We start from the raw sequence: 14,290 nt of genomic DNA, 5'->3' as shown, positions 1-14,290 counted from the left end.
CAGACAATACCAGGGTTGTGAGAGGAAGAAAAAAAACATTTTTTGGAAGATCATCTGATGGAGTTCTTGAAATAATTGAGGTTAGTAGGGGAAAATAAAGTTGTACATCTAAAGGATCAGATTACTTAAAAAAGGGTATAAAGCTCCTGCCTTTAAAAAAGAAAGAGGAAAGTGGAAAATACTGGAATAGTGAGTTTTTAAAAATAATTATTATGTAGTTTCAATTTATGTGTCATTTTTGAGTTTCAATGTTGTGTAAGTTCTGCAATCTCATTTTGTTACACAGCAAAGGAAAAACAATTATGAAGACTGTTAAATGTTGTGGAGTAAACTTTATTACATGTGGAACAATAGTGGAATTATGGATCAGTGATAGGAAAATGAAATGCTTAAAAGGTATTTATATGAGGGCTTTTCAGTAAAAAGTCTTGTATACTAAAGTGATAAACTCAAACTCTTTGTGTCTCTCTAACTGTACTAGAGCTAGTTGTAAAATGAAAGCTGTGAAATTTTTGTTTGTTGCTATCTGTATGTCATGAAAGAGCCAAATGGTTTCTAAAACATACAGTCACAAACTGATTATAAAATTCCCAAGTGGACTCTGATGTGACTATCATAACAATGGAATGGTGAGTCACTGCAGGAGAATTAATGTAATAATCTTTTCCAGTATTTATAGGACCGGGAGGATAAAATGTCATTTAATTTTATTTGATTAAAAACTAGTAGGCAAGAGAGAAAGAGGAAGAAAAAGGTGAAGCATCTTTTATTTCAGACGTGAAAGATGGATGGAATATATAAATAAGTATATTATAAAGCAGGATATTACAGTGATTAATTTCAAATCTGATCAATGCTCCAAAATGGTCATGTTAATATCATAATCATTCTATTTGATAACGTAAGGTAATAGGTGTTTTTTTTTTTAGGTTCTAGATGCAAGGTGTAGCTTTTGAGTGGAACAGCTAGATAATGAGGAATTGAATGTGAATTGAATCAGAGCTGTATCCTCCTGTATCTAGTGCTCTCAGATTACAGATCATGTCTACTGTTGCTTAGAAGTTTGTTTGGTCTGTGTTGGTTCTTTCAGAAAGGGCAGTGGAATTCAGTGGGCATGTGTTCATTCACAGTAGGTGCTTGCATGGATTCTGAACTAAAGCTTTTCAGTGCTGTCACAATATTGAGAGTTTGCCACTTTGTCACGGTACAATGACCCCTATCCTTTATCTCCTCTGCTTTGCATTGCTAATATTTATTTTTGGTTTATTTTTAAGATCTTCTGTATTAATAAGCAGCATGTATAAGGGGCTTGTCAAGCTAAAAGTTTTATCAAATTTAAAATGAATGAAAGCAGAAGGAGATATCCATGAGGAAAGGTGGAACTGTTAAAACATAAGTATTCTTGAATGAGCTATAAGATCTTCAAAAATTCATCTGGAAATAAAAACCTCAGGGTTACCGAGGTTTTGCTTAATAAAGCAAAATTGTCTGGATTTGGCAAAAAGGTACCTAATTTATCTTTCCGTATTTTGCTGTTCAAATGTGATGAAACAAAGGACATTCTCTGTAAGACAGAAGTGTTGGTGAAATAAGGATCAAATCTGTTCAGTACTTTCTGGAGATGACCAAAGAAGACATGTTAGGTGTCTAGATGTTTAGAAGACAAAGAGGCATACTAGAAATAAACAAGTAGTTAAACATATTAGTGGGAAAAGACTATTTTCTGGAAATTCATGTTATTAATGAGTTTAAGTGGAATAAAATTATTTTTGCAAAGTATTTTAAGGATAGAAGTAGCTCTTCTGATGCTTCCTATACCTTCCATGATTCTTCCTGCCAGCATTGTAAGTCTGTTTCAGGAAAGACAGTACTGATGTTTTTGAAAATTTTCATCCTAATTTTCTAGCTATGATAAACAATAAGAGCATTTGTTTGTTTTTTAAACAAAACAAAACAACCAAACCCAACCATGAAGACGTGACTCATGCTGATTAAACTTTTTTTTTTTCCAAGAGGAATTATGATGTAATTTGGATTGGTTTTGACTGTAATGTGTTGCTGTAGAATAAGTGCAATCCTAAATCACACTTGGGACTCCTGTGATTAAGTTTTTTGAGTGCATTTCTGAGTGGGTTAATCTTATGCAGTAAAAAGAAAAAGGTGGTTTTAATTTTCTGTTGCTCCTCCACATATTTCTAAAGGGATTTTTCTAAATGGATTTGCCTACAGAACTAGAATATAAAAGTTAGAGGTCTGTTTATTGCTTATGTACATTATTGCTGGTAAAGATTATATGGAAATAACCTGAGTGGAAATCAAAGCATAACAGATATACCCTGGAAATTTTAAAAGTAATTTAGGAGGATTTGTATCCTTTCTAGAATTCATGTTCATTTTTGCAAGTTTCTAAGCTAAATGCAGAGTTAAAAATTACATTTTTATATTAATAATTTTCATTGAAGAGATAATAAAAAAGTAGCTAATTAGTTTAATATCCCACTCAATAGCCAGTTGTTTTTATAGATTTTTACAGGCGTAGTGGAAGTAACAGTACAATGCAAAGAAAACCTAAATGGATTGGAATTTTTGTCATAAGGGAGCTTCTCTGAATCTTAGTGGCATGTGAGAACTTAGAGAGAACATGCTTGGAATTTTCAGCATATGCAAGTATATTTGCAATCTAGCTAAATTCTTATGTTCAGTTGTGTAAAAGAAACAAACACATTTTTTAACTGTTTCAGTTTTGTGTTTATAAATTGGTTTCAGTGAGTATACTTTTATTTTTGTTAGGGTGGAAGATAAATCAGAATGCTTAAATAGATTGTAGGAGCATTTATATACCATGGATGGTATGACCTTTGTAACAATTTTGTCTTCTAGATACTGCTTACAAAATAATTCTGGGTCGGTGCTTTATTTTTTCATATGAGTTATGCAATTTAATATTGGATGATCACCCAACTAAATTCTGTTTCCTTCATTAACTTTGTAAAATATTGTAGGAAACTTTCGCTTCTAGAGCATAAATTTAGGAAACATGATAGTATAGCACAAAGAAATTGTGTTAAATAATGCAGCCTAAAGATCTTAAAAGATATTTGCTCTTACTTTTAGCCCAAGTAGAGTTATATTATTAGTCTGTGTATTATTAAATGTGATTTTTTTGTTTCTTTGGGTGTTTGGGTTTTTTTTGTTTTATTTTTTAGGGGATTTTCATATGTAAGTCTTTATGTTTTCTAAAAAATGTTTCTTGAAAAATGTTCAGGTCTTCATTGCTTCTGAATTTCTGTTCTAATCCAAAGCAATTTCTGGTTGAATCTTAGTTCTTTAAAGAGTTAAACTGAAAAATTTCACTTAAAATGTGCTTACCCTTGGGATGTATAATTTGTGAGAATAAGTTTAGTTCATATTAATTTCTGTTTAATACGATTGTAGCTGATAAGTAGTCTTCAAAACCTCTTTCACGTAAAAGATAATCTGAGAAGTGGGAAAAAGCCCCCATGCAGATATTAATATGGAAGTAAATGGAGAATTTGTTTATTGAGTTTAGTTTGAGTTTCCCCCAGTCAACAGAGGTCAGTTCAATCAGCTGAGAGAAAAGACCTATGGAATACCAAGATACAGAGAGTAATTCACGTTTTGTACTTTGGTTTAGATACATTGTCAAAAAAAGCAATAAAAATCCTTTTCTTTCTCTGCTCCAGTATGCTTTCCCTAGACTGTAGAATTATAGATAGTTACTTAGTAATTTGAAAAGAAAGTATTTCCTAAGTGGAATTGCAATTGTACAAGCACTGCATTGCTAAGTGAAGAGACAGGTATTTCTGTCAACAAAAATAGTTCCTGAATTTTAGTCAGTCAAGTACCAATGTTAGATTAAAGAAAGAAGGGGCATAGGGCAGCTCCTAGAAGCACTACTGCTTGTTTATAGGTGAAAGAAGACTTGACACGGCATGAAGTTCTACTAATTTTGTAGCCCAACCTGTCCTGATCTAAGGTGGGTGTGTCCCAAGTCACTGTTTCTTTGGAAGGTCTCAGGAGCAAAGCCTCCTGGTCAGCCTGTTGGTCATACAGATGCTGACTCAGAAACCTCTCTAGAATGAATCTACAGAAACTGCAGAGCTGTCAGGAGAGCAGTGTTCACCTTTCCACAGTCTCAGCTGCCTTTCTTCTTGTTGCTTTCTCACTCAAGCTGGGACCAATTGGAACCTGCTCAGTTCCTTAGTCTCCTGTCTTTGCAGATAAACTGTTTATTCCAGGCATTCTCCTCCATGATGTGGCTGGGAGTCAGCAGCCTTTTCCAGTCACTTTATCTCAATATCAAGTTTGATGTCACAATCACCCTTCCCAAATATGAGACAATGATTTTTTTGTTGTTTTGGTGTTGTTTGGTTTGGTGTTTTTATTTGTTTGTTTGTGAGTGTTCGTTTTTTGCTTGGCTCTTTTTTTGAGGGGGGGAGGGGGCCAGTAAAAGATTATTCTGACATAATTGCAATTCTTCACAAAATACAAAAAATATTTCCAAAAAGGCAGTGGTAAATTTTCCTCTAGTACACGAGGGGGATTATAAAAATAAGTTTTAAATCAACCATCAGTTTATCACTGCTGTGAGGTAAAAGGTGTTTGTGTTTTCACTCAACAGCGCTTCCTTGATATGACATTTGGAGCCGGCGGTCACACAACAGCTCTTCTGGAGAAAGCCAACAACATCACCGTGTATGCACTGGACAGGGATCCCACAGCTTATAAAATAGCTCAGCAGCTTTCAGAAGCTTACCCGTAAGTTGTCTCCTCCTGTCTTACATATGGTTACAATAAGGTTGGTACTCAGGTATTTTATACATAATCTAATGTATTTCTATGGTTTTTAATATCTTATTGTGGAATAGCATTCTATGCTGTATGTGCCCTGTTGAACAGGAGATCCAGTTCAGCTTGTTTATGAGTATTTGCATGCAGCTGCTTCTTAGGTTTTTGGAGTTAAATGTGTATTTTGTAGTTCTAATTTTAAGTGTGCATCAAGTAGTTAATTTTGTATTTAAAAATAGATTTAAAAAAGATTCATGTGTTCTGCTTGCCCTGAGATGATTCAGATTGCAAAGGACTACAAAAACATATCTTTGTGGTACTTATTTCACAAAAAATTATGGAATAATATGTTTTAAAATAATTAGGTAACTTAAATATGGATTATGAATATTTTAATTAAAAAAACCCAAAATAATTGTAATTCATTATTAGGTTTGCTAAGTGTTGCCACTGGCTTCAAAAACTACTGAACAATTTAATAAGCTACGGTTTCTGTGTATAGCTTATACTTCAATTTTCTTTTTAAATAAGGGTGCTGAATTTCCTAAATGAACAATTGCTAAGTGCAAATTTTTACATCTTTTTTAGTTGTGCAGAGTTCTTGTTGCTTTATTTAATTCAAGAAGGAACCCAGTCAGAACATCAGTGCATTCATGCAAAAGTGTGAAATTTATAGAGTTGAATATGAGCTGTTCAGAAAGTCGAATTTTCAGATCTGACCAAGAAGTAAAAATATGTAGATACAAAATAAAATAATACAAAGTAATCAAGACTTAAGAAATTTAGGTAAGGTAGTGAGGAGATACTCTCTGTCAGGTTGAAAACATTATTTCAAAAGAGCTTTAACATGAATAAAAGCAATTATTTCTAGTAAGAAGAAATCTGGAAGAGGCGGATGAAAAAACACCTGGTTGTTCTGTCATGTTTTCCCCCATAAAACAAAGTTCTAAGGCAGCAGTAATACTCAAGCAATGCAGAAGGTGTTCCTCAAGTTTTCTAAGATAAAAGGCTAGACTGTGCATTCCTGTCTTCATGTGTGTTTGACAGAGAGCCAGTGGGAGAAATGCAAGCGTATGTCAAGATAACATAGCTAAGTTTCTACTCTGCAAGACCACTTACATATTTTTCTTTAAATTTTCAGTTCTTTTTGGGCTGAAGTGACATGCAATGTATACTTACAAATTTGTGGAATTCCTCTCTCCACTGTTACTTCTCCAGAGAATGCTCTTTTTGATAGAATGCTCTGAAGAATATTGTCAAGGAAAGTCCATTTTCTTTTAAACAAAGCCTGCAAACACATTCTGCCAAATGTCAGGGGAGCTGTAAAGTCTTTTGTTCTTTGTGTCATAGAAAAAACCCAGTCTTTTAGAAACATTCACACAACATAAAACAACAATGAACAGTCTGAATCAATGTAAGTTTATCTGAAAGTATCCTGTGCAAACCTGGATGTGAAAAGTTTATTTTCCAGATAGATTAAGAGATTCTACAAGTGCTGGCTGCTCTTCTGCCAATAATTGACATCAATAATTTTCTGCTTGTTTAGAAAAGATGAACTTTGTATAGCAGTTGATGTAACTTATTATGGTTTAAGAGACAAAGGAGGTCTCCTAGTTCTTATTTTTGATAGTGGTGTCTACATTTGTGGATGCAAGTTATCCTTAGAATGAAGTGGATCCTTAAATAACATAGTGTTGTTGGTGAAAAGTCTCAATCATTGAAAGATGATTGCATCACCTGGATTTGTATTGTAGGATACAGAGCCATATTCTTATTTGCTCTGGTGTTTTCCTTCATTTCCTGTCTTTCCTATTAGAAAGAACAGGTGAGTCCGTTTTCACAAGATAAATATTATCTTTTCTTATAATAGTTTATGTTAAAATTTATGGCAAAAGAATGTTCTATATGTGCTAATTATTAATCTGATTTTCCTGGAAGTCAGTTGCATAAACCATTGTCAAATTTAAAGGAGAAAGGAAGTATAAGGATGTAATTTATAAACAGGTAACACTAGTGTTTGCTTACAAATCAGTTGAGTATAAGGGATTTACTTCCGAGATATGGAGCTTTCATAAACGGATTTTTTTTTCAGTATTCATTAAAAGATAGTTGGTCTAAAATTATGGGATTTTATTGTCTATTTCCTGCACTGTGTTAGAAATAAGCCTTGTATCAGTTCAATTCAAATCTGTGTAGGCATCAAAAGCTCAGGAAATTCATCCAGTTGACATCTGTATCTGGGCAGATCTATTCTCAGATTAAACAGTTGCCTGGCTGACCAGGGAGCCACAGAAATAGTTGTTCTATCTTAAAAATGGCAGTGGCAGCATGCAGTTGCAGTCTAAGAGAAATGTAGGGCTATCCCTTCTGTAAGAAGCACAGCCTTAGATGTACCTCGCTGAGTAACTGCAATACAGAAGGATAAACATCCTCCAATTTTTTCTGTTCTAGGTTTTCCCCATGTCTTCTGTTTAGCACTGCTGTTTAGGGAGAGGTTATTTGACTTGCTGAAGTGGTTCATTTGCTTTGGAGGCAGCTGCACAGAGTTGGGGAAGAGGCTGTTGTGCATTCATAACCATTAAAACCTGATTTCCACTGTCTGAGACTCTGAATGCAATGGGCAAACTGAAAGTCATACTTCAACTGAATTTTCTGTTGCCATTTTTTTCCTACTTAAACTAGAATACCACATGTGTTAATTGTTACTGCTTATTCTGGTTAGATGACAATAATAGTAAAGTCATATAGTTCTGATAAAGATATAGTTCTGATAAATGATATAGTTCTGATAAAGCCACGATGTGGCTTTGTTTTTTAATGTAATCTTTCTGGATTTCAGAAAAATTTTTGATTCTGTCTCTTTCCATATTCTTCTGGACAAAATGCCCATTCCACAGCTGGACAAACACATCATTGTGCATTGTGGGTGAGCAACAGGTTCACAGGTTGGGGACAAGGAGCTAAGCTGAATAGGGTGACATCAGACTGGAGAATGGTCAATAGAGGGGCTCCACAGGGCTCCATCTTCAGCCCTCTGGTCTTCAGCATCTTGGTGAAGGGCTTGGGTGCAGGACTTGACAGGATACTAAATAATTTTGCAGATGATGCAAAACTGGAAGGAGCTGCTGATTCCCTGGAAGGCAGAGAGGCTCTGCAGAGAAACCTGGACAAATTAGAGCTGGGCAATCACCAATCATATGAAGTTTCACACGGGTTGTGTGAGGGACTAAAATGTTAGTGGTGAATGAGTCAAAACAATCGGCCATTTGTGGAGTTAGTAGGTGCTTTGCTGATGATATCTGTGGTAACAGCCCAGGTGCCCAGGAAAGACACTGGGAGCTGGGCCTGTGAGGTCTAGGGAAGACTGAGAGGTGATTTCATCAATGCATGTAAATATGCAGGTGTGAGGAGGGTGGTGCCAGATTTTTCAGTGGTGGCCAGTGACCAGACAAGGAGCAATGGCCATAAACTAAACCACAGAAAGTTCCACTTCAACATGAGGAAGAACTTCTTTGTGTTAAGGGTGGCAGAGCACTGCAACAGATTGCCCAGGGAAGTCTTGGAGTCTCCCTCTGGAGACATTCAAAATATGCATGGATGAGTTCCTGTAACACCTGCTTCAGGTGACCCTGTCTTGGCAGGGCAGTTGAACTGGATGATCTCCAGAGGTCCCTCCAACCCTAACAATTCTGTGAAATATGCCCAAAGGTACTGTGGGAAGAGGAGATAAATATGGCTAAGTTAAGCTATGTAAGTTGTATATTCAGAACTTATAAATTAAATCTCCAGAGGTCCATCTAACCCTAACAATTCTGTGATTCTGTGAAATGTGCCCAAAGATATTGTGGCAAGAGGAGATAAATATGGCTAAATGAAAGAATTTTTCTATATTCAGATCTTATAAATGAAATCCTCCATGTATTTAACTGAAAGATAGCTGCAGTAATAAGTCACTGGAGGAGAAAACTGAGGAAAAATACATTTGATGTTTGTATTTTAAATGTGTCTCTATTTTTTGATAACAATTTTATCAGAAATCTGAAGAGGATAGAGTTCCAGCTGCAGCTCTCACATTCATTTAGTTTCGCTGTTTATTATTTTTATTTTTAAAAATATGTAGTGCTGCTTTAATAAGGAGAAAATGGGTCAGGGTCTGTTAGATATTCAGTGTGTGGGTGGGAATCCTTTGACGTGCTTTCTGGGGAAGCCACTAACTTGGGAATTGCTGCTGAGAATCCAGGAGAACAAGATAAAATTCAGTCAGTAGCAATATATATTACAAGTAAACCCTTTCACACCCACTGAAGGGAAGAGGGTAGAGAGGTGGCTGAAATCTGTTATTAATTAAGCAATATCATGGAAAATTTTAAGTATGAGAAACTCATGCAAAGCCAATGTAGAGGAAAAAATAAATGCTTTGTAATTCTCTGAGCAGAATAAGAAATTGTACCCCAAGAGTATGGATAAATAGTGTAGAATTCCTCATACAATTTAAATACCATTTTATTATAGTTTTAAAGTGATTTTGAGGTGTGGGGGTGCTTGTGGATTTTGCTTTCAGAGTTACACAAAGTTTGCAGAAAAAACGCGATAGATCAGCTGTGCATTGTATGCTCTGGGGTGTAGCGTTCTGGGGTTGCAGGATCATGGCCAGGGAGGCTGCAGTTACTGGTGACCAGCATGGGACTCCAACAAGATGGGCTTCTGCTCAGGAAACCATTTATTCAACACAGGAACAAACTCAGATCCAGAGAGAGAGAGAGAGCCCCAAACAGGAGCAGGGGGTTGGGTTTTATGGGACAGTTTAAGGTCAGAGTCTAATAGGGACACAGCAAGGGAGAAACCCCAGAGGCTCTAACGCGATCCCAATACCCTGGGCTGCCACCCCGGGAGGGTCCGGGGTGGGACAACTCTTCCTGAGCTCACAGGGCACATCCCCTGGGGCAGAGGGATGGAGTTTGCACTTCCCTGGCTTTAAAGTCATGCCTCTCACTTGAACAATGCTTATCTGAAACTAAATCTTTGCCTCCCTGTGCGGGGGCACCTCACAACTGCCCCTTTTTAAAATGAAACTTTGATTAGGAACTTAGAATGTTTCTAAAATGTACACAGTGGAAAACCTAAGCTCCCCACAAAGCACCTGTGGGACACCAAAAACACTAGCACCCAACAACAAAACACATTAAGCAAACAAACACAAAAGGAACAAAACCAAAGACACACTTAGGACTCGGCCGGCAACTGGGAAAATCAAGCAGTGGTGGTAGTTAATAAGAACATAAAGGTTTTTTTGTTCAGTCTCTTCCAGTTTTTGATTTTCTTCTTAGGAAGGGAGTAGTTCTTTGATCTCCTCTTACAAGGGGCAGAGGTCTTAGTGTTCAGCCTTGGCTCCGGCGCTGGTTGCACATCCAGAAATTGCGTGGTCAGCAGAACCTGGGAAGCGATTGTCCCGCCACATTCGGCACTGATGAAGCTGCACCTCAGGTCAGTTTTGGGCCCCTCACTACAACAAAGACATTGAGGTGATGAATCATGTCCAGAGAAGGGGATGGAGCTGGGGAGGGATCTAGAGAGAAAATCCTATGAGGAGTGGCAAAGAGAGATGGGGGTGTTCAGCCTAGAGAAAAGGAGACTAAGAGAGGACCTTCTTCCTTTCTACAACTGTCTGAAGTTGTGTCAATCTGTTTTCCCAGGTAATAACCATAGGACAAGTGTAAAGAGCCTCAAGTTGCACCAGCAGAGATTTAGATTGGATATTAGGAAAAATTTTGTCATGGAAAGAGCTGTCAAGCACTGAAATGGGCTGTCCATTCCACCAATGAGGTGGTGAACTCGTCATACCTGGAGGGATTTGTGACATGGTTTAGTGGTGAACTTGGCTGTGCTGAGCTAATGGTTGGACTCCATCTTAGAGGTTTTTTCCAACCTAACTGATGCTGATTTGAGTATCAGGCTTCTCCTACATAGCATAATTACAGAAATTTCACTCCAACATTACATCGTTTGAAACTGTAATTGAATAATTTGTATGTGCACGTCTTAATTTTCTTTTCATTGCAGATTTAATGAATTTTGATTCGTTGTGTGGGCTGCAAAATCTTTACCTGTAGCCTGTAGTCTAGTAAGTTCAAGTTCAGAAAGTGTTTCTACCACTTTGTATTGGGATGACTACAGACCGTTTCCAATATTAGTTGAGTTTACTTTTCGTATACTGGTTACATAATAGACAAGTCCTCATTTGCACTTAAAATAACTTAAAGGGTAGAGTTGCCTGTCTCAAACAGTGTCAAAGCCACAGAGCCACCACAGCAGGAACTTGGGATAAGCACAGAAGGGAGTAATTTTTGACAGGAAGGTGCTAATTCCAGCCCTGGTGGAGGTGAGATCTGGTTAGCATATCCTGGTTAATGCATCCAGACAAAAATTCCCACTGTGGCAAACTAGGAAAGGAAGCAACTGCTCATACACATATCACCAGTCAAACAAGATCACCCCAAGTTAAGGGACAGATGGCATCTGTGGCCATCAGTGACCACCAAAATACCCCCAGATTCATTTCTGTGGGATTCCATCAGAGGACTGTGCATGATCCACAGTGTTAAAACAACCCCACAGGGGAGGTACTTGGGCATTCCCACCTCAACCTGAACATGTATTAACCTGTTGAACTCTGTTTCATGGGCTTCCCCCACCATGACAGAGCAAGACAGGGACCATCATTTCAACCAACACACATCTGAATTTCAACAATCAAGTCTTGTAGCTGAATCCATGGTGGTGAACTAACTTCCTTCTTTCTTTCCCTTTCCCTTTCCCTTTCCCTTTCCCTTTCCCTTTCCCTTTCCCTTTCCCTTTCCCTTTCCCTTTCCCTTTCCCTTTCCCTTTCCCTTTCCCTTTCCCTTTCCCTTTCCCTTTCCCTTTCCCTTTCCCTTTCCCTTTCCCTTTCCCTTTCCCTTTCCCTTTCCCTTTCCCTTTCCCTTCCCTTTCCCCTTCCCCTTCCCCTTCCCCTTCCCCTTCCTTTATAGAGAGATACATACATATATATATAAACACAGTCATTCAGTGTCATTGCCCCCTCATCCACCCCAGAGAATCTTTGAACAGGAACCTTAATTACCCCAGTGATGGGATATAATAGCACTATAATTACAATAATAATTGTAATAATTTAAGCACTGTTTAGATCTAGAAGTAGTAAAGTGTATTTCAAGACACTGTGCTGGAATATGGCCTTTATATACATGATAGTATTAATTTCAAGGCGTGTGGTTATGCTGACATTCCCAGTAAAGCTTTTCTATAGCAGTAGATACATTTGGACAAGGATTAAATAGTAATCAGTTCTCCAGATTTAATAAAATTTACAGACAAATCAGAGAGGACATCCCTTTTACAAGTTAGGAAATCAAAGTGATGTAATTTTGATCTGAGTGCTCTTGAATAAACTGCTTAATCATATTATTTTAGTAGGAAGATCCTAGAAGAGATATATTCTACATTAAATGAAGTTTAGCATTTTGTGGATAACTGACATTTATCAGTTTTGAAATTAGTTTTGGTTTAGGCAGTTTCTCTTACAATATATCTTGGTTAACCAGGATGGTTAATTTTTACAGTAGCCATGAGGGGCATGGCCAGGACCTGGATGTTATTCTGTACCACACCACATCATGGGCAGGGGCTGGGGGGAAGGGGTCTCCTCCAGTTGTGCTGGGCGTGGATGGGTGGTCATGATAGTGTTCAGTTCCTCATGATGAGCACTTGTGTGTGAATTGTTCACCTCTCTTGTATGCTCTGTTACTAATATTCTGCTACTGCTGTTTGTTTTCTTATTTAATTTGCTATTTCCGGTAAATTGTTTTTATCTCAACCTGTGAATTTTATCTTTTGTGCCTCCAGTTCTCCTTTCCATCCCACTGCAGGGGGAGGGAGTGGCAGAAGGGGAAGTAAGCAACCGGTACGTGGTTTGGAACACCGGGGAGTACCATTCCCAAACTGTGACACAATATTTAAAACATTCCCATTGTAAGAGATCTCAGGATGCCTTCAAACATATCAGACAGTCAGTATTATCCATCTACTCATGTATATGAATTATCTTAGACAACTTTAGACATCCTTAGACAATGGAAGTGTAGGTTAAGCACCTTAATTCCTTTCTGGCTGAAGAAGCTACACCTTTTAGACCATAGATGCAGATCAAGAAACAAAGACACTTCTGTTGGCTGTGTTGGCCAGCTGTGTTGGCTTTCTTCTATCACAGTTTTCCATCAGTGTTTCTAGGAATATTCTAAAATGCTAACTCCTTACAGAATGAGAGGACCATCATTTAAGTTGATAGAGAGGGATAAGAAGCTTCTGAAATAATTTCAAACAAGTGCAAACCCGCCTATGTATTGGTTAAGGAGATGGAGCTGAATGTGGGTGATTTGAATTCCTTTTTAATACAAATGTCCAGTGTCCGTTTATGGACTTTTTGATTTGGGTTCTTTTTCCCTTTGAACTGAAGATTGATGAGAGGGAGGCGGTTTTTTCTCTCGTTCGGTCTCAGTTGTTTATTTTTTCTTATCAGCATTACAAGGTACAAGGAGCTATGTGCACTATGATAGAAAAGGGGTAAAATGGCTAACAAAGATCTTCTTCAAGGTCTTTTATATGTCCATTTACCCAATTAACAGATGCCAACTAAATTATTTTTCTTAGTGACCCAATGACCCAACACTTGTGTGCTGCACTGTGATATTTTCTACCCAATCACCTACTACTACCTAAAAACCCCTAGGAGGAGAAGATGAAGAAGAAAGAAGAAGGACAAGAGACAACACCCTAAATCCTCCATCTTGTCTCCTGTTCTCTAAACTACTTTTTCACCCAGTGATTTAAGAAACTTTCTAATCTACACATTTACACATTTCCTATCTAACTTTAACATTTGTTTTCATGTATCACCATGAAAACATGCACATGAATTTCATATTATATGAAATTCAGTGTTTCTTTGAATCCTGGAACTAAATATTAAAAGCAAGGGCACACAGTCTGTATCTCAGACTCCAACAGTCCAGATCCTTAATTTATTTTTAAGGACCTGTTAGCTCAATTTCATGGAACGCAATATCAAGTGTTACTTTAATCAGTAGTAGTTTCAGACATGTTAATTATGTTCTTACTCTTTTTAAAATTCATCTATATCAGTGTGGTGTAAAAGTGCTCAGAATATCTTTAAAGTTTACTGTTACAGTTTTTAAACAAAGAGTATTTCTAAGAATTAAGCTTTGAAGCTTAGTTTGGGTTGTAGATTTTTTTTTTCTAAAAGGAAAATAATGTTTCAATACCCATCAAGTAAATAATTCTCATACTGAAATAATCTTTGAACTTTTATTATCTGTTAAGGAGACATCAGCTTTTTCTTTCAGCCAGTTTTCCTTCTTGGTTTTGATGATAAAGTTTCTTACGGGTGTTTAGATGACTTAAGGACTTT

General features: G+C 37.1%; 1 protein-coding gene across 3 annotated transcripts in view; it reads left to right on the top strand.

The window, feature by feature from the left end:
* METTL15 (methyltransferase 15, mitochondrial 12S rRNA N4-cytidine) overlaps positions 1-14,290 on the top strand; it is an 88,382-nt gene that overhangs the window by 34,726 nt on the left and 39,366 nt on the right. For all 3 annotated transcript variants that reach the window (XM_058829104.1, XM_058829102.1, XM_058829103.1), the window contains one exon: positions 4,643-4,779. In XM_058829104.1, coding sequence (XP_058685087.1) covers positions 4,643-4,779 — 137 coding nt within the window. The remainder of the gene's footprint in view (positions 1-4,642; positions 4,780-14,290) is intronic.

This window comes from Poecile atricapillus, chromosome 1, assembly GCF_030490865.1.
Source record: "Poecile atricapillus isolate bPoeAtr1 chromosome 1, bPoeAtr1.hap1, whole genome shotgun sequence".
In the NCBI taxonomy this organism is placed as follows: Eukaryota; Metazoa; Chordata; class Aves; order Passeriformes; family Paridae; genus Poecile; species Poecile atricapillus.
The sequence above is the reverse complement of the archived record's forward strand: the minus strand, read 5'-3'. Positions and strand labels throughout refer to the sequence as shown.